The sequence below is a fragment of the Staurois parvus genome, unplaced genomic scaffold, assembly GCF_062004578.1.
Source record: "Staurois parvus isolate SC_StPar_1 unplaced genomic scaffold, SC_StPar_1.0 ptg000086l, whole genome shotgun sequence".
NCBI lineage: Eukaryota > Metazoa > Chordata > Amphibia > Anura > Ranidae > Staurois > Staurois parvus.
The window spans coordinates 8,632,501-8,653,334 of record NW_028317882.1 but is presented as its reverse complement, the minus strand read 5'-3'; the positions used below and the strand labels follow the sequence as shown (position 1 = coordinate 8,653,334).

General features: G+C 41.8%; 1 protein-coding gene across 1 annotated transcript in view; it reads left to right on the top strand.

Annotated features, from left to right (window-relative positions):
* Window positions 1–20,834, top strand: part of ANKLE1 (ankyrin repeat and LEM domain containing 1) — a 55,550-nt gene that overhangs the window by 8,818 nt on the left and 25,898 nt on the right. Inside the window, exons 2-4 of the mRNA XM_089670020.1 lie at window positions 5,868–6,020; window positions 18,232–18,337; window positions 18,424–18,535. Coding sequence (XP_089526146.1) covers window positions 5,868–6,020; window positions 18,232–18,337; window positions 18,424–18,535 — 371 coding nt within the window. The remainder of the gene's footprint in view (window positions 1–5,867; window positions 6,021–18,231; window positions 18,338–18,423; window positions 18,536–20,834) is intronic.

Below are 20,834 nucleotides of genomic sequence, written 5' to 3'. Positions count from 1 at the left end.
ATCCCACACTCTCAGAACCTCCCGTGTCAACATGTTGCTAATTTATCCATAATGCAAAACTTTCATGGTATCCAAATAATCCTCTTGACATGCATTACTTAAAATGCCTTCCATTTTAACCCAACTCTCCCATGAGTTATATGTCCAATCTACTACTCGTGACAACATCACCGCAGTATAATAAAACCTAATATTGGGCAAATTTAGTCACCCATTTTATGACCAAGTCCCAAATACAGTTTTCTATAAGTATTCATATACTAGTCCTATTACCAGACTGATAATGGGTGATAAGGGGTGTCTAGCAGCAGCTAAGATGTTGTATGAACTGAAAGGAGGAGAGAGGAAACGGTCACTGTGCCTTCTTATGATGAAATAGCATAGAAGACTTGTGGCGTGAACAAAATAGCTGTTTGGGTGCCAGATTCACACAGCCATTACACATAGGAACATGGCAGCAGAGAGAAGTCACACTCAATACTGCACTTTGGATAGAGGCAAAGTATATACAGTAGAAGAATGTGCTTTGTTAATATTTTTATGTGTGCGGTTTCTAATCACAGGAGAAGTTCACCTTTCGCAACATGTTACATCCATATTCAGGGTGTAACATTTTACAGTCAGACTGGAAGACTTGAAATGTTGGCCTTTGGCTGGTCTCTCAGACTGTTCCACAGCACTGCTGCGCAACTGTTGTACCTTTTCTCAGTTTGCTTGACTCTCTCAGTCACAGCTCCCTGCTGCACGGGCCCACGACCTGACCTCTCAATAATGGAATCTCCTGGCACCAATATAAAGCCCTGTTGTCCCCTAGCCTGATACCCTTCTGGCTTTTGGGTGGAGCACACCTGTTTCCTGGAGCCCTGAATTATGCCCAAGCCTATGATTATAGGCACACACCCAGCTGGTCTCCAGCAAGACCTGGACACAGAGTTCGAGGCTTCCTCCCTGCCAAAGCTGTTTGAAGCCTCCTGACTCCAGAACACAAGCCAGCAATTCTAAAACTTAGAGAAAATTGAAAAATCTATTTTCTCCTTCCAGTTTTGATGTTCCGCTGCCCTGCACTCTACATTTCTGTGAACCCTGTCTCACTTTTGCCTATTCTTACGCAGTGGCAGGGCCTCGCACTGTCACAATTTTATATTAAGTTTTCATATATAAAGAGGTTTTCCTACATGGAAAAGACAATTGAGCAATATAAACATAGGTACTGAATTTGTTGTAGAGTTATGTATATGTATGTTTGAGATGCATATCCCTATGTTTGTACCACTGTAGTGTCTCCAACAAGTGTATGGAGTCTCTCATTTTAAGAAAGTGTCATAGTTACAGTTGGTTGTTCCACCTACTGGGAAAGACCCCTAGTCAGGCTTTTTATGCTAGTAACAATAGGCCTGCCTGGAGGATCCTTTTCATCCTTCGAATTTTGGCAAATGATAAAAATGAGGAGTGTCATATAAACCCCCTATGCAGGTAAAACCCTTCTACTTTTAATAGAATATTATCATTCAGTGCCCAAACAGTACTTTTACTTCTTTTCTATATATGCAGGTAACAGGTCGCTGGTTAACTTGATGAATGTTTCTTTGTCTGAGAACAATCTTTGGGCCTTTTTCCCCAAAATGTCTTTCAGGACAGCACCTGAGAAGATCATACCTCTTCCCCCAGACACAGGAAACACCTCAATGTTAGACTTTAAAGGTGGCTTCACCACACAGATTCTCAGTTTTTGTATTTCCTCTGGCTTGGCAGGAACACTATGAAACTGTGGATCTTTGAGGGCTGTTGAGGAGGCGTTGTCTCCGCCTAACCCTTTTTTTTTCCTTCTCTTGTCGGTACCGGTAGGGGATTTTCTAGTTCCTTCTCCCTTGTCCTTGCTCAGGGAGAGCCTGTGCTGCCCAATGGTCAGGTCCTATTTTACTCTCAGAAGCAATGTTGCTGGTATTGCTGACTGTGGTGGCTGAAGAGCATCCTCAGCCAGGTCCGACAGTGTTTACATCATTTCCGGAAAGGGTGGGACTTCCAGGTCAGGTGTGTAGCGTCAGTTCCGGCCACAAGGTTGCATGCGGAGGAGGAAGGACCCAGCTGGTGCCTATTTCTGGTTCTGTCAGGAAGCATGAACCAGGTGGAAACAGTGCAGTTAAAATCACACCTTTTAATGAAATAGCAAATATAACATAGATCAAGAATGTAGTAAAAACAGAAACCAGGGTTTGGATGCCATAGCAGGTTATCAGATGAACCAAAGTCAGGAAACCAGAAGTTGGAGTAGTCAGGAGCCAAAAATCGGGAACAGGAATCAGAAAAGAATTCAGCCAGACTGAGTTGTACACAGAAACACACTGGAGATCACAGACCATGCAAGGAGGAAATGAGCTAAGCTGCTAAAATAGCAAAAAGGTAACACTGTAGGCTGGACTAATGAGGCAGGTAATTGTATCCAGGTGAGTCACTGTGGAGACAAGTGGCTGGTAATTAACTGACAGTTGAGCAGCTTCTAAGCACTGAAAGAAAAGAGCTGCTCCTTAAGTAGCAGGTGCTCAGCCCTGACCGATTCTAGTCTGGCACAGTGGTGCAGGGTACTCCAAGCCAAACTTTTCACTGTAGGTTCTGCAGATGGAGGTAACAGGAACCAGAGCAGGCACTGACGCCAGCCAGGCAGAGTTTTTTCTCTCTGTTGGGCTTCTTGTACTTTTTTGGTGGCTGTGGCATGTCGGGTCCCTGGAAATAGTCACATTTATTTCAGTGCACCAGTATGTGGGGGGGGGGGGGATGCAGAGAGAGTGGTGCTGGTGATACAAGGGCTCAGCTGGGACTTGTTCTGTTTTTTTTTTTTTTTTTTTCAGGCTAAGAACTCTGATAAAGAGCAGATCCCTACAAAGAGGTGGTGCCCTACACCCAGAGTCAAACTAGGGGATGCCTGAGAAAAGCCAGTATGCAAGGGTTATATTGCACTCCAGCTTAAAGTGGTTGCAGAGGCTGAAGGTTTTTTACCTCCATGCATTCTATGTATGAAGGTAAAAAAACCTTCCGTGTGCAGCAGTGCCCCCAGCCCCCTCAATACTTGATACTTAATACGTGAGCCTCCTTGCAATCCAGCAATGTGAACGATTTTTCCCAGGTCTCTGTCTCCTCATTGGCTGAATTAGCAGAGGCTCCCACTGCTGTCAATCACAGCCAGTGAGCCAATGAGAAACGGGGCAGGGCCAAGCCACGGCTCCGTGTGTAAATGGACACACAGAGCAGTGGGTGCCACCATAGCAAGCTGCTTGCTGTCGGGGCACCCAACAGGAGGCAGGGGCCAGGAGAGCCTGTGGGGGACACAACAAGAGGAGGATCCAGGCTGCTCTGTGCAAAGCCACTGCACACAGCAGGTAAGTATAGACATGTTTGTTATTTTCCCCCCAAAATTAACATTAAGGCTCCATGCACACTGGGCATTTTAATAACACTGGTAACGTTGGCTGTGTAAAGTCACGTTAAAAACGTGCAGGTTTTTTTAGTGTTTTTGCATTAGTGTTTTTCCGTGTCCCCCCCCCCCCCCCCAAAAAAAAAAAAAAAAAACCCAGAGGTTTGCTGCGTCTTTCAGCGTTAAAGCGTTTTTTTACAGCTAAAAAACTCCTCTAGAAGCCCACTGGTTCTGTTTTGTTTTTTTTTTTTTCCCCAGCCAAAAAATGCCCCTGCCAAAAAAGGCTGATTACAGTCTGTGTGCATGGACACATAGGATAACATGCTGGGGAGTTTACTGGCTGTAGGATAAAAACCGCCACCTAGTCAGGATCGAAGAAAAGATGAATGCAGCAATGTACAGAGACATCCTTGATGAAAACCTGTTCCAGAGTGCTCTGGAACTTAGACTGTGGCGATGGTTCATCTTTAACTAGGACAACGATCCTAAGCACACAGCCCACATAACAAAGGAGTAGCTACGGGCCAGCTCTGTGAATGTCCTGGAGTGGCCCAGACTTGAACCCGATTGAGCAGGAGATCTGAAAATAACTGTGCATTGACGCTCCCCATCCAACTTGATGGAGCTTGAGAGGTACTGCAAAGAAGAATGGAAGAAATTGCCCAAAAACAGGTGTGCCAAGCTTGTAGCATCATACTCAAAATGACTTAAGGCTGTAATTGGTGATAAAGGTGCTTCAACGTTTTTTTTATTTTTAATAAATTGCAAAGATTTCAAAACAAACTTCTTTCACATTGTCATTATGGGGTGTTGTTTGTAGAATGTTGAGGGGAAAAAAATGAATTTGTTCCATTTTCGAATAAGGCTGTAACATGACAAAAATTAAGCGCTGTGAATACTTTCTGGATGTACTGTACAGCTGCAAGTCTTTTTGAGGATGTCTACCAGCTTTGCACATCTAGAGACTGACATTTTTTGCCCGTTTTTTATAGCTCTGTTAGATTGTGTAGATTGATGTAGAGCATCTGTGAACAATTTTCAAGTCCTGCCACAGTTTTTGGTTGTAACATGACAAAATGTGGAAAATTTCAAGGGGGATGAATACTTTTTCAAGACACTGTATCTTTACAAGACCGTATGTACTTAGGTTTAGGTGAGCCTGGGGGGGTTTCTGGTTCATATGCTTATTGCATAAAAGGAATGGCATGACCCAGATAGAAACTTTTTTTTTTTTTCCCCTCAAAAGCTCATAAAAGGATTCCTGTTTTGAGGAACACCCAGCAGCAGTTTTGGTATAAAATATCTAAGCTGGATGCAGCCTTTACTCCAAAAGTACTCCTTTTAACTTTCAAAGACATGGCCAACTTTAAGGATGCGATGGACAGGAGGATGGATTTGTACCATAAAAGATCTTGGCAATCCACCATGGCAATCTGAAACCTGCTATGGCAATTAACCTGTGTGCCTAGAAATCTTGAATACTGGCTTAGCCAGTTAAAAGCACACATTATTTGCTGAAACATCCAAGGAGGAAATCTTGGATCTTATTCAAGGCTTATGTATAGCAGATCCCTAAGCTGAATCCATCCAGATATCGGCCAGATCGGCATTGCTTATAAAAAGCTTTATGGCTGAAAAGCCCAGGATTAAAGGGGGTGCCCTTTTCTCCTCCACCTGCACAGCCCGAGAAGTCCCAGTGAATCTTCTCTCCCAGTGGTAGGGAGTTTGCAAGGGTTCCTTCCGCAGTAGGAAGACATCACCCCCAGTCAGTACATTCTGGGTATTGTCTCCCAAGGTTGCAAAATAGAATTTGTGGAATCCCCTTCGAAAAGCTATTTAGTGATTGATATTCAAAAAACCCAGTCAAGTGTCTGGCAATGAAGAACCTGATCCATGAACTGATAGTCCAGAGGGTGGTTATACAGGTACTGCTAGAAGAAGTGCAACAGGGATTCTACTCCACTGGTTTTCTGGTGAGGAAGCCTTCGGGAAAGTTCTACCATGTTCTCTGCCTAAGACCAGTGAACAAAACGATCCAATGAGAAAAAAATTCCAGAAATTTCTGGGACTAGCATTAAGATTGGGAGATCAGATCTTGCATCTACAATTCAGAGCCCTACCATTTGGCCTGTCATGAGCACCTCGGACCTTCACAATGGTAATGGCAGAAGCTTTAGCACCTCTGTGAATAGGTAAATAGCTGTGATTACTTACCTAGACTATCTCCTTTACTTTGTGAAATCGGAGAAGCTACAGAAACATTTTATACTGAACATTGACATGGGTTTTGATGCATTTTCATTGCTTTCAGTTGCCCATATTTTGAAAACAAATTTATTTTTTTTTACTACCAAAAAAGTAAAATTATGATTGTTTTTTGTATGGGTTGTTTAGTATTTGAGTGTATTGCTTTCTCCAAGTAGAATATATGATCATTAGTGTTTTTATTTACCCCCAGGGAAGTTGAAAATCTTCTCAATTGTGGTGCTGATCCAAACCTAGTCCTACCGGATGGAATTGCAGCCATTCATCTAGCCTCAGGGAAGGAAAGTGAGAGTGCGCTCAGATGTCTGACAATGATTTTGCAGAAGGGTGGAGATCCTAATGTCAGGTATGAAACACTTTTAATTATATGCAACTTGCCACAGTGTGCCTTCTCTTTCTGCTTTCTTTATTTTTTTACAAAGCTCAATAGACTTTTGGAATTTCACACCAAACCAACTAATTGTAGATTCTGATTAGGGCTTGGTTCACACTACTGCAATGCGATATTGCTGTGATTTTCAGTGCAATTATGTAGTGTGGCATTTTTGGATATTCTGTGGGGCCAATTCACACTGTAAATCACACCAAATTAGCCCAGGAATCTTTTAAAAAAATAACACTGTGGCATTGATTTGATTGGGCATTTATTATAATGTGATTTCCCTTGTCACTCTAGTCGCATCAGAAGTCGCACTAGTTTGAACCAGCTCTTATTCATTACTAGCCATAGATCCTTAAAGAGTAGCTTCAGTCTCCCTCCAAAAAATTAAGTGGGCAGCTACAAATACTGTATCTGCTCACTTCTAATGCAAGGAAATTTTCCTGTCCAGGTATCCAGCGCTGTCCTCACCAGAGCCAATTCTTCACTTCTCTCCTATTGCGCATTTGTGACTGGTCCTGAGGTCTTCTATGACCTTTGATGTGTCCCAGAAGGCTGGGATGGGGGGGCGGGCAAAGACCAGATAAACCCCCCCCCAAAATGTGCCAATTGTTAAGGAGGAGCGGGGGAGGATGCAAACAAGCGGAACTTCCCCTTTTTGGTTAAGTTCAGCTGTAACTACTTAACCAATTGCCTACCTTTGCCGTGTTACACATGTCCATAAAATCTCCTCCCCTCTGTACACAATGCATCTCCTGTACATCCAGGAGACTGCCTACGGTTTCTCCTCTCCCCTGCTCCCAACCATGCACAGCCCCATGAGACCTGGTGTCTGTAGATAGATATGCTCCCACTCCTACGATTGGAAGCCAGTCAGAAGCCTTTCTTATTGAACGATAGCCAATCACAGTGATCATTCAGTGTAATATTTGTAAACCATAACAAAAATAACACGCTAGTTGTCCATCTCCTCGGTTCCCTGACAGCTATGTGTGTGAGAGGATATGCCCTTATTTAACCATTTACTAATTAATCCATTCATTTCAGTAGATTACCCTGTATAAGCACTATTGAACAGTTTAATCTGCTGATCCATGTTTCTATAGGGTATATCTTTTATATTTTAAATCGGGAAGAACTTTTAAATTACTGATGCATTATGAAAAAAATGAAATGTATGTAAAATTAAAAAAAAGCATTGTTTCTTTTGTAAAACAACAAAAGTAAAATAGTGAAGCGCTAATGTAGACTAAGGAACATGCATAATACAATGCTAATCAGTGAATGGCTAGAGACCATAAGGACAATATAACCTGAACAACTAACACACATACATAACAAGTCCCCATGAAAGGGGAATAGATGGTGACATATATTATTGATGTGCAAGTGCTCATATAGAACAGTTCATGCTGTGTGAAAGTCCATAATATGTCGATTCCAAACTCTCGGTGGTCACTACAGTGAACACAGCAAGCCACGTGGGGTGATCACAGTGCCACACGGTGTGCAAAAAGATCCATAAATGGCCAAATTGGCTCCTCACCTCCTAACTTAGACCCTTAGGGCCAAAACACTGTGTGGGTAACCCACGTGTACTCCAGATGACTCTCCTCAGGACCGGAACACTTAAGACCCTGACCTTAGCGCTTCTGGACCTTCTCCAGACTCAGGGATACTCAGATATGGGTGATCATAGCAGGATATAATGAAAACAAGAAAAATGCTCCATAGTGTTATCCTGCCTTTATTAATACAAAACACCCAAAGCCAATTGCCCACTCACATTTAAAAAGCATAAAAAACGCCTTGTTCCCATATCATGGGTATATACATGAGAAGAGAGAGGAGGCAGGGCCGAGCCACGGCTCTGTGTATGAATGGACACACAGAGCAGCGGGTGCCCCCATAGCAAGTTGCTTGCTGTGTTGGCAACTGACAGAAGGGAGGGGCCCAAAGCGCTGGCAGGAGTCCCTAGAAGAGGAGGATCGGGGCTTCTCTGCACACACCAGGTAAGTTTATTAGGTTTTTAGTTAAAGAAAAAAAAAAGCCTTTAGAATCACTTTAATACAAGAGAGGATTTTGCTTGCTTTGGAAACCACAGCTTGGCATTGCATGCTATTATTGAGCTTCTGATCTACCAGAACACTCAGATCCTTCTCCACCATTAACTCTTCTAGTTGTTCTCCTAGTGTCTATGGTGCATGCATGTTTTTAGCTTCCAAGTGCATAACTTTACATGTCTCAACATTAAATCTTATTTGCCACACAGTTGCCCAATTAAACAGTGCATTGAGATTGCCTTGTAAGCTGGAATCATCCTGGACATTATTCCACTGCATAGTTTGGTGTCATCTTTTTGACGAAATTAAGTTTACCATCACAGCCTGGAAAATTAGTTTAACATTTGCAGCAAAACATACAGTATCGCATGGAAGTGAGTACACCCCTCACATTTTTGTAAATATTTTATTTCATGTGACAACACTGAATTATACTTTGCTACAATGTAAAATAGTGAGTGTACAGCTTGTATAACAGTGTAAATGTGCTGTCCCCTCAAAATAACTCAACACACAGCAATTAAAATCTAAACTGCTGGCAACAAAAGAGTACACCCCTAAGTGAAAATGTCCAAATTGGGACCAAAGTGTCAATATTTTGTGCGGACACCATTATTTTCCAGCACTGCCTTAATCTCCTTGGGCATGGAGTTCACTAGAGCTTCACAGGTTGCCACTGGAGTACTCTTCCACTCCTCGATGATGACATCACGGAGCTGGTGGATGTTAGAGACCTTGAGCTCCTCCACCTTCCGTTTGAGGATGCCCCACAGATGCTCAATAGGGTTTAGGTCTGGATACAATTCTTGGCCAGTCCATCACCTTTTCTTTAGCAAGGCAGTGGTCGTCTTGGAGGTGTGTTTGGGGTCATGTGTTGTCACATGAAAAGATATAATAAGATATTTACAAAAATGTGAGGGGTGTACTTACTTCTGTGAGATACTGTAGCTGTTGCATACATACTGGAAGTGAAAAAAAAAGATAAAGGGCGGTTGGTCCTTTTGGTTTGTCTGATTGCTTAACCACTTGCCTACCAGGCACTTATACCCCCTTATTTACCAGGCCAATTTTCAGCTTTCAGCGCTGCCGCACTTTGATTGACAATTGCGCGGTCATGCAACATTGTACCCATATGAAATTTTGATCATTTTTTTCTCACAAATAGAGCTTTCTTTTGGTGGTATTTAATCGCCACAGTGCAAAAAATTTGAAAAAAAAAAAGTTTCTTTGTTTCTATTATAAAATTTTTCAAACAGGTATTTTTTCTCCTTCACTGATGTGCGTTGATGAGGCAGCACTGATGGGCACTGATAGGCGGCACTGATAGGCAGCACTAAAGGGCACTGATAGGCAGTACTAATGAGGTGGCACGGATAGGCGGCACTGATAGACAGCACTAATGAGGTGTCACGGATAGGCGGCACTAATATGCAGCACTGATAGGCGGCACTGATAGGTGACACTGATGATGGGTACTGATAGACGGCACTGACTGGCATCACTGCTGGGCACTGACTGGCACAACCCCTAGGCACTGACTGGCGGCACTGGTGGGCGGCACTGGTGGGCGGCACTGGTGGGCGGCACTGGTGGGCAGCACAGGTGGGTGGGCACAGGTGGGTGGCACTGGTGGGCACAGGTGGGTGGGCACAGGTGGGTGGCACTTCTGGGCACAGGTAGGTGGCACTTCTGGGCACAGGTAGGTGGCACTTCTGGGCACAGGTGTGTGACACTGCACTGCTGGGCACAGGTGGGTGCACTGCTGGGCACAGGTGGGTGATCTGCTGGGCACAGGTGGGCGGAGCTAGTGGGCGCACTGCTGGGCACAGGTGGGCGGAACTTGTGGGTGGCATTGCTGGGCACCGATCATCAGAGCACTGATCATCAGTACCCTGATGATCGGTGCCGATCCCCGCTCTGACAACTGCCGGTTCTCGGCAGTACTTTCCTCACGATCTGACAGCGTGAGGAAAGTGCAGCCGAGAACCGGCACTTGCATTTCCCTGTGATCAGCGTGTCATTGGACACCGCTGATCACGTGGTAAAAGGCCGGTATGATTGGCCTTTTACCACATCACGTGATCAGCTGTGTCCGTAGGACACAGCGATCACGGAGATCGCCGGGTGCGCAGGAGAGCGTGTTCTGGGAGGACGTCATATGACGTCCACTCAGAGCTGGCCGGCCGCAGTTTAGCCGTCATTCGGCTATCTGCGGTCGGCAACTAGTTAACCACTTGGTAACCACGCTTATAGCCGAATGATGACTACAGCGCGATTACCCAGTTCTGGGAGGGTCTCGTATGTCCTACTGACACAGCTGTTCACATGATGAGGTAAAAGGCCAATCACAGCGGCCTTTTACTACGTGGTCAGCTGTGTCCAATGACACAGCAGGTCACGGAACAAATACAGTTGCTGGTTTATGGGAGGGCGTCATGTGTCCTACTGACACAGCTGATCACGTGATGAGGTAAAAGGCCCTGATTATCAGTGCCGTCAGTCAGTGCTGTCAGTGTCATCCATCGATGCCACTTATCAGTGATCATCAATGCACATCAGTGAAGGAGAAAAATTACCGGTTTGTAAAATTTTATAATGGAAACAAAGAAAAACTTTTATTTTTTTCAAATTTGCTCTTTTTTGTTTATAGTGCAAAAATTAAAAAGACCAGTGGCGATTAAATAACACCAAAAGAAAGCACTATGTGTGTGAAAAAATAATGTCATATGGGTACAATGTTTCATGACCGCACAATTGTCATTCAAAGTGCGACAGCTCTGAAAGCTGAAAATTGGCCTGGGCACAAAGGGGGTATAAGTGCCCAGCAGGCAAGTGGTTAATGACCCTCAGTCTACTTTTATATAAATACAAATGGTTTGGTAAGGTGCAGTGTAATCTCATTTCTGTTTTGTCCCAGCCTCCTGTTTCCATTCTTATATGCAGTGTATATATAATGAAAAAGTCAGCATGCCAAAATAGTTAAATATCAATTGATGTGTATTTGATTTTCAACATGAAAAAGGTAGCATAAAGCCATACAAAAATATACTATACTCTGTTGTACAAAAAGCACAAAGAAATCAGAACCACGAGGAACTAAGCTAGACAGCATAAAGTTTAATGTAATTTCACCTTTTCGCAACATTTTCCATAAAGCCCCCTATGCAATTCTTTATCCCCTAAATAGTACAGGTTAACGCTCCTTCTTTTTCGAATGCTGCACCTGCTCCTATTACACATGCAGCTTTGACCCCTCAATCCCCTTCTGTCCTTCTGTTTGCAGGAAGAGCATGGTGCTACAATTGTGCACACCCTAGTGGCCACTTAAAGCCATTCAAACTGTGAGCCTGCTCAGAGCGCTACTCTAGCTGTAGCGGCTCAGCTTGTATAGAGAAAGTGAGCATGTGTGCGATTTAAACAGCCCAGAGCAGCCGCTAGGGGGTGCACAACTGTAGCGCCTGCAAACAGGGGGATTGAGGTGCTAGTGGTTTTTGGGGAGAGGTTCCCCCACAGCTGCATGTGTAATGGGTGCAGTTGCAACTATGAAAAAGGAGCGACCCAAACCAGCATAGTGTAATATAAACGGCAAAATATAGGAGTTACTACAGACTTCTGGTAGCAGAAAGAGGTGGGGGATACAGACCAAATTTTAGGATGAAGTTCAATTCCCACCTTGTCTTTGGACTTGATAAAGGGCGTGTGCTTTCTTTTCCTATTGAGCTATATTATCCATTTCTTTGCAACCTTAAAATGGTAGTAAAGGGGAAAAAAAAAATAAAATAAAAAATATTCCCCCTGCCCCACATACTCAAAAATTATGAGACTTACCTTAAAATAACACTTTTAATTTTTAGTTTTTTTCTTACTTTTTTAAATTTTTTACTTGAACAAAATATTTATAAATATATTTTTGATTTTTTTATGTAGACAATACAGTATGTTTTTAATTGATAAAATTCATAAAAGTACAGTGCTTAAAAAGTTATTTCAAAATGGATAAAATATAACGATATAAAATTATAAAATAGTGACAGTTCGTGGTAAGGTGCTTGATACAGGAGTTGATGGTGACTTCAAACTTCAGTGGCGTGCCAATAAATGATAGTAAAAATATGTACTCACTAGATGCGTATCTTTAAATACGCATGTATTTAGTATGACCAGAGGTCTCCCCCTCAGGATGGGATGGATGAGTTGGGCCGTTTTAACGGCCTACCCTCCCTCTGGGTGGTATGCAGCTACAGAGACGTTTCCCTTGGTGTGTGCGAATAGAATCCAGCCAGAGGCCTCCCTAATGGATGCGTGGATGCTTGTCAGCTAGTATTGGTACAGCTCCTTCCTCTGGAATGGTGCCACATAAGACTCTGCTCCTATATCTTCTAGGGTGGGCTCTAAAAATTGACAAGAAGCCAACCAAGAAATGGCCCATAGTGTAGTAGTTTAAAATGATTTATTAAATAATCCACGTGGTGTGAAGATAAAAACAAAATAGTGAACAAGGAAATGGTATACTGACCATTCAATTAAATGATGGCCGCCGGACCTATGCTAGGTGCCGGCGGCGAGACGTTACGGCGTAATGGCGTAAGGAGCCTCTGGCTGGATTCTATTTGCACACACCAAGGGAGACGTCTCTGTAGCTGCATACCACCCAGAGGGAGGAGAGTCTGTTTAAACGGCCCAACTCTTCCATCCTATCCTGAGAGGGGGACCTCTGGTCATACTAATTACATGCTTATTTAAAGATACGCATCTGGTGAGTGCGTATTTTTACTATCATTTATTGGCATGCCACTGAAGTTTGAAGTCACCATCAACTCCTGTATCAAGCACCTTACGACGAATTGTCACTATTTTATAAATTTATATCGTTATATTGTATCAATTTTGAAATAACTTTTTAAGTGCTGCACTTTTATGAATTTTAGCTTTATGAGGTTTTTACTTGGTTACCTTTTATGTGCATTAGCTGCTAAACTATTAAGCGCTCACTGACTATATATTTTATTGCATATGTTTTTAATTGATAACTTGTTTCTAATAATAATTAAAATTGTCATTTAATCTAAAGAGAATTTATTTGTTCAGTTTTGTGAGTTATCTAGTACAAAATTAAGTGATATTTAGGCAGTGCTTTCCAATTTTAATTGCACTGTTCTGGTGTTTGTTTCAACAGCCTATGGCCTCTTCTTATCTGCTTGGCACTCTTTTATTCAGGATGTTGCTCACATCATTCCTTCCTGTTTAAAAAGTATGCCTGGCCAAAATTTAAAAAAATTAAATATGTACAATACATGCTTGTTTCAAACCTTTTTAAGAATGCATTAAAAAATGTCGGTCAGAAAAGCCATGAGCAGACCACACTGCTTCTGCTTCACCTAAGGCTCTGTTCACACCAATGCATTTTTAGTGCTTTTTGCAGAAATGCACTGCGGTCCCTTTTACATGGTTTCTTATGGAACATGTTCACATTTATGCTTTTTTGAGATGCTGTATTTTTGGAAAGGATCAGGGAATTTTTTAAAAGCAAGAAGCAGCATTTTTTGCTGCACTGAAGTTCAATGGAAAGCTGTTGAAATACATGGTAGTGCATTTTTGCCACATTTTTGCATTTTTTACTCTGCCCAGCAACAAAAAAAATTCCACTTTTAACAAAAAAAAATAAAATAAAGAGCTGCACGAAATGCAAAACGTGTCAAAAACACTGTAAAAATGCGGCAAAAACGCATGTAGAAAAAATGCAAAACAAACTGGGAAAGCATCAAACGCAAAATGCATATATGTGAACCAAGCCTAAATGAGCCTTGTCTGAGTTATCTACTGCTGTCTGCCTTTACTGAGTTATCCTCTGCTTGGCTTACAAAGAGCACCTTTTACAGTGTATATAAAACGTCTACACACCCCTGTTAAAATGTCAGGTTTCTGTGATCTAAGAAATGAGACCAAGATAAAAATAATTTCCAAACTTTTTCCACCTTTTTAATGTAACCTATAAACTACAACTCGGTTGAACAACACACTGAAATCTTTTAGGTGGAGGGAAGTAAAAATAAAAAACTAACATAATATGGTTGCATAACTGTGCACACCCTTAAACGAATACTTTGTTGAAGCACCTTTTTGATTTTATTACAGCACTCAGTCTTTTTGGGCATGAGTCTATCAGCATGGCACATCTTTTCCTTGCAAAAACACTCCAAATGTGTCAGTTTGCGAGGGAATCTCCTGTGCACACCCCTTTTCAGATCATCCCACAGATTTTCAGTCGGATTCAGGTCTGGGATCTGGCTGGGCCATTCCAAAACTTTAATCTTTTTCTGGTGAAGCCATTCCTTTGTTGATTTGGATGTATGCTTTGGTTCGTTGTCCTGCTGAAAGATGAAGTTCCTCTTCATGTTCAGCTTTCTAGCAGAAGCCTGAAGGTTTTGTGCCAATATTGACTGGTATTTGGAACTGTTCATAATTCCCTCTACCTTGACTAAGGCCCCAGTTCCAGCTGAAGAAAAACGGCCCCAAAGTATGATGCTGCCATCACCATGCTTCACTGTGGATATGGTGTTCTTTGGTGATGTGCAGTGTTGTTGTTGCACCAAACATATATTTTGGAATTATGGCCAAACCGTTCAACCTTGGTTTCATCAGACCATAACACATTTTCCCACATGCTTTTTGGAGACTTCAGATGTGTTTTTTGCTAAATTTATCCTGGTTTGGATGTTTTTCTTGGTAATAAAAGGCTTCCATCATGCCATTCTACCTCATAGCCCAGACATATGAAGAAAACGGGAGATTGTTGTCACATGTACCACACAGCCAGTACTTGCCAGATATTCCTGCAGCTCCTTTAATGTTGCTGTAGGCCTCTTGGCAGCCTCCCAGACCAGTATTCTTCCCGCTTTTTCATCAATTTTGGAGGGATGTCCAGTTCTTAGTAATGTCACTGTTGCGCCATATTTTCTCCACTTGATGATGACTGTCTTCACTGTGTTCCATGGTATATCTAATGCCTTGGAAATTCTTTTGTACCCATCTCCTGGCTGATACCTTTTAACAATGAGATCCCTCTGATGTTTTGGAAGCTCTCTGCGGGCCATGGCTTTTGCTGTAGGATGGGACTATGAAAATGTCAGGAAAGACCTACTAGAACAGCGGAACTTTTTTTATTTGGGGTTAATCAGAGGCACTTTAAATGATGGCAGGTGTATACTGACTCCTATTTATCATGATTTTGAATGTGATTGCTTAATTCTGAACACCGCTACATCCCCAGTTATAAGAGGGTGTGCACACTTATGCAGCCACATTATTTTAGTTTTTAATGCTTACTCTGAAATGATTTATCTTTGTCTCATTTTTTACATCACAGAAACCTGACATTTTAACAGGGGTGTAGACTTTTTATATCCACTATACATGCTCCTTTTGTCCCTCTCTCCACTTGTATACATTCATTTCTCTACCAACAAAACTGTTCTACTGTCTTTACTCCAAAGAGCCTGTTCACACTCTGTGTAAGGAAAGGACACTTGAGATATGTGGTTCTGATGGGGGGGGGGGAGCCTACTTCAAATGGAAATGACATGGGGCACCCTGCTGAGCCCTCCTCCCTACAGTTGTCCCTGCAAGAATTTTACAAGCTTGATAATGAAATCATTGAGAGTAATGAAAGACATGTCCAACGCCTTAAGGTAAATTCAAAAACTGGTGCTGGGGGAAAAGTTTGGAAATAAACTTCAGACATGCCTATACAAATCCTTTAAGAAATCTTGGCTGTATGGGACATTAACGTGATACTTTTGTTGTTTCAAGGGCCCCTGTTTGAAACATTGCAAGAGTTTTCTTTCTTCTCTCTGACGGTGGACTTTCTTGTCTTCATGACTTCGACTAGTAGGGTCTCGTAATTGGCAGCCTTGTTTTGATATCACCTCACCAAACCCAAGGCCCCAAAACAAATCTATCTGACATCAGTCGTTTTTTTTCGGCATCCCAGATGGTCCTTGTTGGTGTCCTCTGGCTGTTAGTGTGACTATCTATAGATCGATTCTCAGGCTTATTACATGAAGAAATGTGATCCACTGCCTGTCGCTGCTGATTCTACTAGGGCTACCTCTGACTTTGTGCCACACATGTAAGCATAAGGCATAGATGGGGCTGTAGCCTTTCTGCTTTGCATTGTGTCTGAACTTTTTAGAGGTGAAAGCTGTACCCATATGTAGAAGAAAAAAGTTCTGTGACCCCCCCCCCTCCCCCAACAAATCACTAGACAAAAGGATTTAAAACACAGAGTAAAAAAAATCCTATTTTATGTAAACATTAATTTCACAAATCAAATTAATGTATATTTAAAACCCAAACATTTTTTTTTAGACTTGGATTTTTTTTTTCTCATTGGTGTCATGTGGAGATTTCCCCTCAGTGGAAATCTCCCTAAAGTGACATAAATTCTCTTTTAGCCATTTTGTCACTGCAATAAGTGGCCCCATTAGATATAGTTGTTGACAACTCAACATTTTGAAAAGAACACCTCAGCATTTTTGAGTTTTTCTCACTTTGAGCCCCGGCGACAGTGGTCTTTAAGAAAAATAGAGAGGGCCAATCTCTTCAGTGGGGATACAAACAGTAATAAAAACTTTATCGGGGTTTCAATCCTTCCATCCTCTAACCAGAACTAAAAAAAAAATTGCTTTTAGCTCTGCATTAATAATAATTGAAAGGGCAGTAAGAGAAACAATTGTAATTCTCTCTCTCTCTTGCTCTTTTGCTAGTAAATCTTTTCTGGAAACAAGTCCTAGGGTACTTTCACATCTGTGAATGCACCCAACTCCAATTACATGTAAAAGCCTCAGGTGTTCACAGTGATTAGCTGCAGAAGGCAACCCCAATGAAAGCATTGTCTCCCGCAGCTAATCGCAGCAACTCGTATGTAATTGCTCATGTAGCGATCACATGTGAGTGAATGGCCCTGTATACAAGCAGTGATTAGCTGCGAGAGAAGACATCCTCCCACCTACTGAGGTTCTTGCATGTAATCAGATTGAATGCAGCTTTTATGTAGATATTTTTATCTAGTCGTGAACCATAACTGTCCTACACACACCAGAGAAAATAAGTAATCAAAGTACACAAGGTATGTATAGTTTGTCCTTTAGTCTTGCTGTTTCCTCTCAGCACATCTTTGTAATTCTAGCTGTCAAAATCGTTACTTCCGGTCTACTGTTTCATTTACTTAAATTTTTTATTTTTTTGTTGTGTTTAGATTGCATAACAATCATTTTGCAAGATAGAACTAAATGAAAGCCTTGTTTGTGTTTAAAAAATGTATGTATGTATTCATGATGTATGTATTAATCTGGCTTTCTTTAAAGTGATTATCAAGTTTTTTTGTTTTGGTGTTTTTGTTTTTTTTTTGTTTTTTTTTAACCTATTGCACTGAGCAGACCAGAACCTCCCCCTTCTGGGGTACCCCGGCTGACGCTCTCTGCTCCATTGTCCAATTGAGCCATTGCCCAATCTTCCCTGTAAGACCATGGAGAAAGAGTAACTTCTACAGATGGGCACAGCTCTGGATCTGTACAGGACTCAGAAGTATTTAGGGAGGTGGGGGGAGTGAAAAGTTTTTGTTTTTTGTGTATGTGTTTTTTTTTTTTTTTACCTTGATGCAGGGTAAAAAAAAAGCCCCCAAAACCCCCCATTTTAAATTAATATATTTTTACTGGTGACTAAACAGACCCATGGAAGAAGTGTAAAAATTGCTCTGGCCTCTAGTGGGTGTATGGATGTGAGAAATCACCGATCCTCGCCCAGGCTAGTTCTTTACTAGTCTTCGGGTCCCCGATGCTGGCATCTTTAGTGTGGGAAGCCGGTTGTGACTAGTTGGAGCTTCACAGCCAGCTTCCCACTGCGCATGCTTGAGCTGCGTTGTGCTTTGTAAATGGTCCTGCAGCCTTCTGGAACCTGTGACATGTCCCCAAGAGGCTATGAACAAGGAGGGGAGGCAACCGGGTTCCCGCTCCCCTGAAAAAAATATATGGCAAAAATATATGCTACTTTAAAAGTATATGAAGACTAATGAAAGCACAAATTTAATTTAAAAATAATGTATTTTTCTGTTGCAGATCAATGGAGGAACTTACTCCAGTACATGTAGCTGCATCCTGGGGTTGTTGTAAAGCACTGATATTCTTGCTTCGAAAAGGTGGTGACCCCAATGTTCAAGACCAGGTGTGCCTCCAAATCTTGTTTTAAAAAATTTCCAATTCAGTTAAAAAGCTTATTCTTTGTTTTGATAACTCTGTTTCATGCCATAGGATGGGAATACAGCACTTGATTTAGCACTAATGGAAAAGAACAGGAGATGTGTTGTTGCTCTTCAGGAATATAATGAGAGAAATGAAGAGATCGGTCCTGACCAAATGCGTGGTAAAATGTTGAATTGTGTTAACTGATGTGTGTTTTTTTTCTGTTTACAGTCTATACACACATATCAGGCTTATTTTGTTTTTTGCTTTGTTTTATTTATTTTTTTGAGAAATAGAGAAGTGTATTTTTGGAGTGTCTTGATAGCATATTGTATTTGAATTTCAAAACTAATTTATAGGGCAAAGGTCTTTCTAGGTTCTTTATCAAGGCTATATACTTTTTTTTTTTTTTTTTTTAAAAAGCACCTTACACTAAAACATATCTGCTAAAAGTAGTACTGGTGTCACCATAACACTGCTGAAATAACTGAAAAATATGTACAGAAAACAGTTTTATGTACACATGACCAAACTTATTACTGTAACATTAAAATTTTTTCATTTGCAGTTTTTATGTAATTAGGACGGCTCAAGATTTTTTTTTTTTTTTTAAACCCAAAAGAGTAATTTCCTAAAAGGAGTTGTAAAGATTTGAGTCAAAGATCACCTTTTAATATATTACAGCAGTTTTATACCTTAAAACTCTGTCCCTGCTTGAGGTGCAACTCACCAGATTTCATGTCAGGACATATAAAGAGCAGTCCCGCTGTATCGGGTCCCTCTGGCTCACAATTTACCAACCGTTATAGGGTGGCCTACAGTGCTCCCTCTCAAGGTTATTTCACCTAGAGCCTTGAAGCTTGTCCCTGTCCGGTGTGGCTCCCTCTCCAGTTTTGTACAGAGACAATTTCTCTGAAGGAGTTTATGTGCCAAATTTAATTTTGAATTATTGACAGCAGAAGCCATACGCTTACCCAATGACTTTCACTGCATAATCATTGTCTAACTTTTCCGCAGCCTTTGTAGCTTCTGATCCTTCAGCTGTGGAGACTATGTGATGAAGAGTCTCACAAAACCTTGCTGGGTGAGGTTGTTCCTAAGGAACAACCTCCATAACTTCCAGGCTTTGGGGAACCATTCCAGCCTTTAATGGTGCAGTGCCTGCCTACTTAGGAAGGGTGCAGCCTGTACCTTCCATCAGTGCTGCTACCAGTCTGGGATTCCTGAGAAGCCCTAGGACTACTAAAGCTTTCCCCATGCACATGCTTTTCCTAGGCATCCTGTACACTGACTGGAAAACTCCTAATAAACTGTTTACATCCCCCCCCCCTTTCCCAAACGTTTTGCGATACAATATCCATTTGAGGAGGACGTTAATAAAGTGATTGTAAACCTTGGCTGTTTTTTGTTAAAATATCAAACATTCCTGGGCTATGTAATGGTTTTTGCACAGAGCAGCCCCAATCCTCCTCTTCTCGGGTCCCGTGCCAGTGCTCTGGGCTCCACCCCCCTGCCGAGTGTCCCCATAGCAAGCAACTTGCACTCGTGTGTGCTTGCACCCAAGCCCTGCTCTGTGTGTCTATAAGACACACAGAACGGGGCTCGGCCCTGCCCCTTGCTCTCATCACTGGCTCTGATTGACATCAGCAGGAACCAATGGCTCCTGCTGCTGTATCTATGTATCTATGCTGTGGAGTGCCACAAGCTTCCTGTTCGAATATCTGCTTGGCCGTACATCCTGTACAGCAAGCAGATATTCTGACAGGTCTGCTGCAGACCTACATGGAATCAGCGATTTACTGATCGCTGGTGCAATGCTTTCCAGGCTTCTATGGACAAAAATAATAAATGTACATTTTTTTTTTTTTACCTGCAAAAAAATGTGCATTTATTATTTTTGTCCAAAAGGTGAACTTATCCTTTTAATAGTAGGCGTTCCTGCAGCTGATCTTGCAGTGTCCCATCTTAATAAAGCACTGTTGATTTCCTGTAGAGTGTGTAGTGTTTGTGTCACTGATTACACCCTATTGAGGTTTCCATGTTGGCTCTAAACAAATCATTCATGAGCAGAATGACTGAGGTATTTATGCAAAGGTGCATGACCTCACCCATTCAGGTCAAAATGTAAACATCCATAGGGTGTATTATACATTTTTGATATTTACATGTTGGTCCTGAGCAGGAGTGGTAGCCAATAGGGTACACTTATGCTGTACGCATGTAAACATTACACAGATATACAGTATGTAGAGCATATGCGTAACTGTTTATGCAGAATCTTGTTTCCAGGAAGATCCTGTACAAATACATACTGCTATGTGAATGAGGCCTTGCATTGGCATTTGTGCACACTGGAAATTGATGGTAAGAGCAGTGGGCACTAAGGAATGAGGATTAGGACATGCTATATACATCCTATGTGTTTTGATTACTTTATTTGAATGACGAAGGTCTGCAACCCATTGATTTGCAGTAAGCAG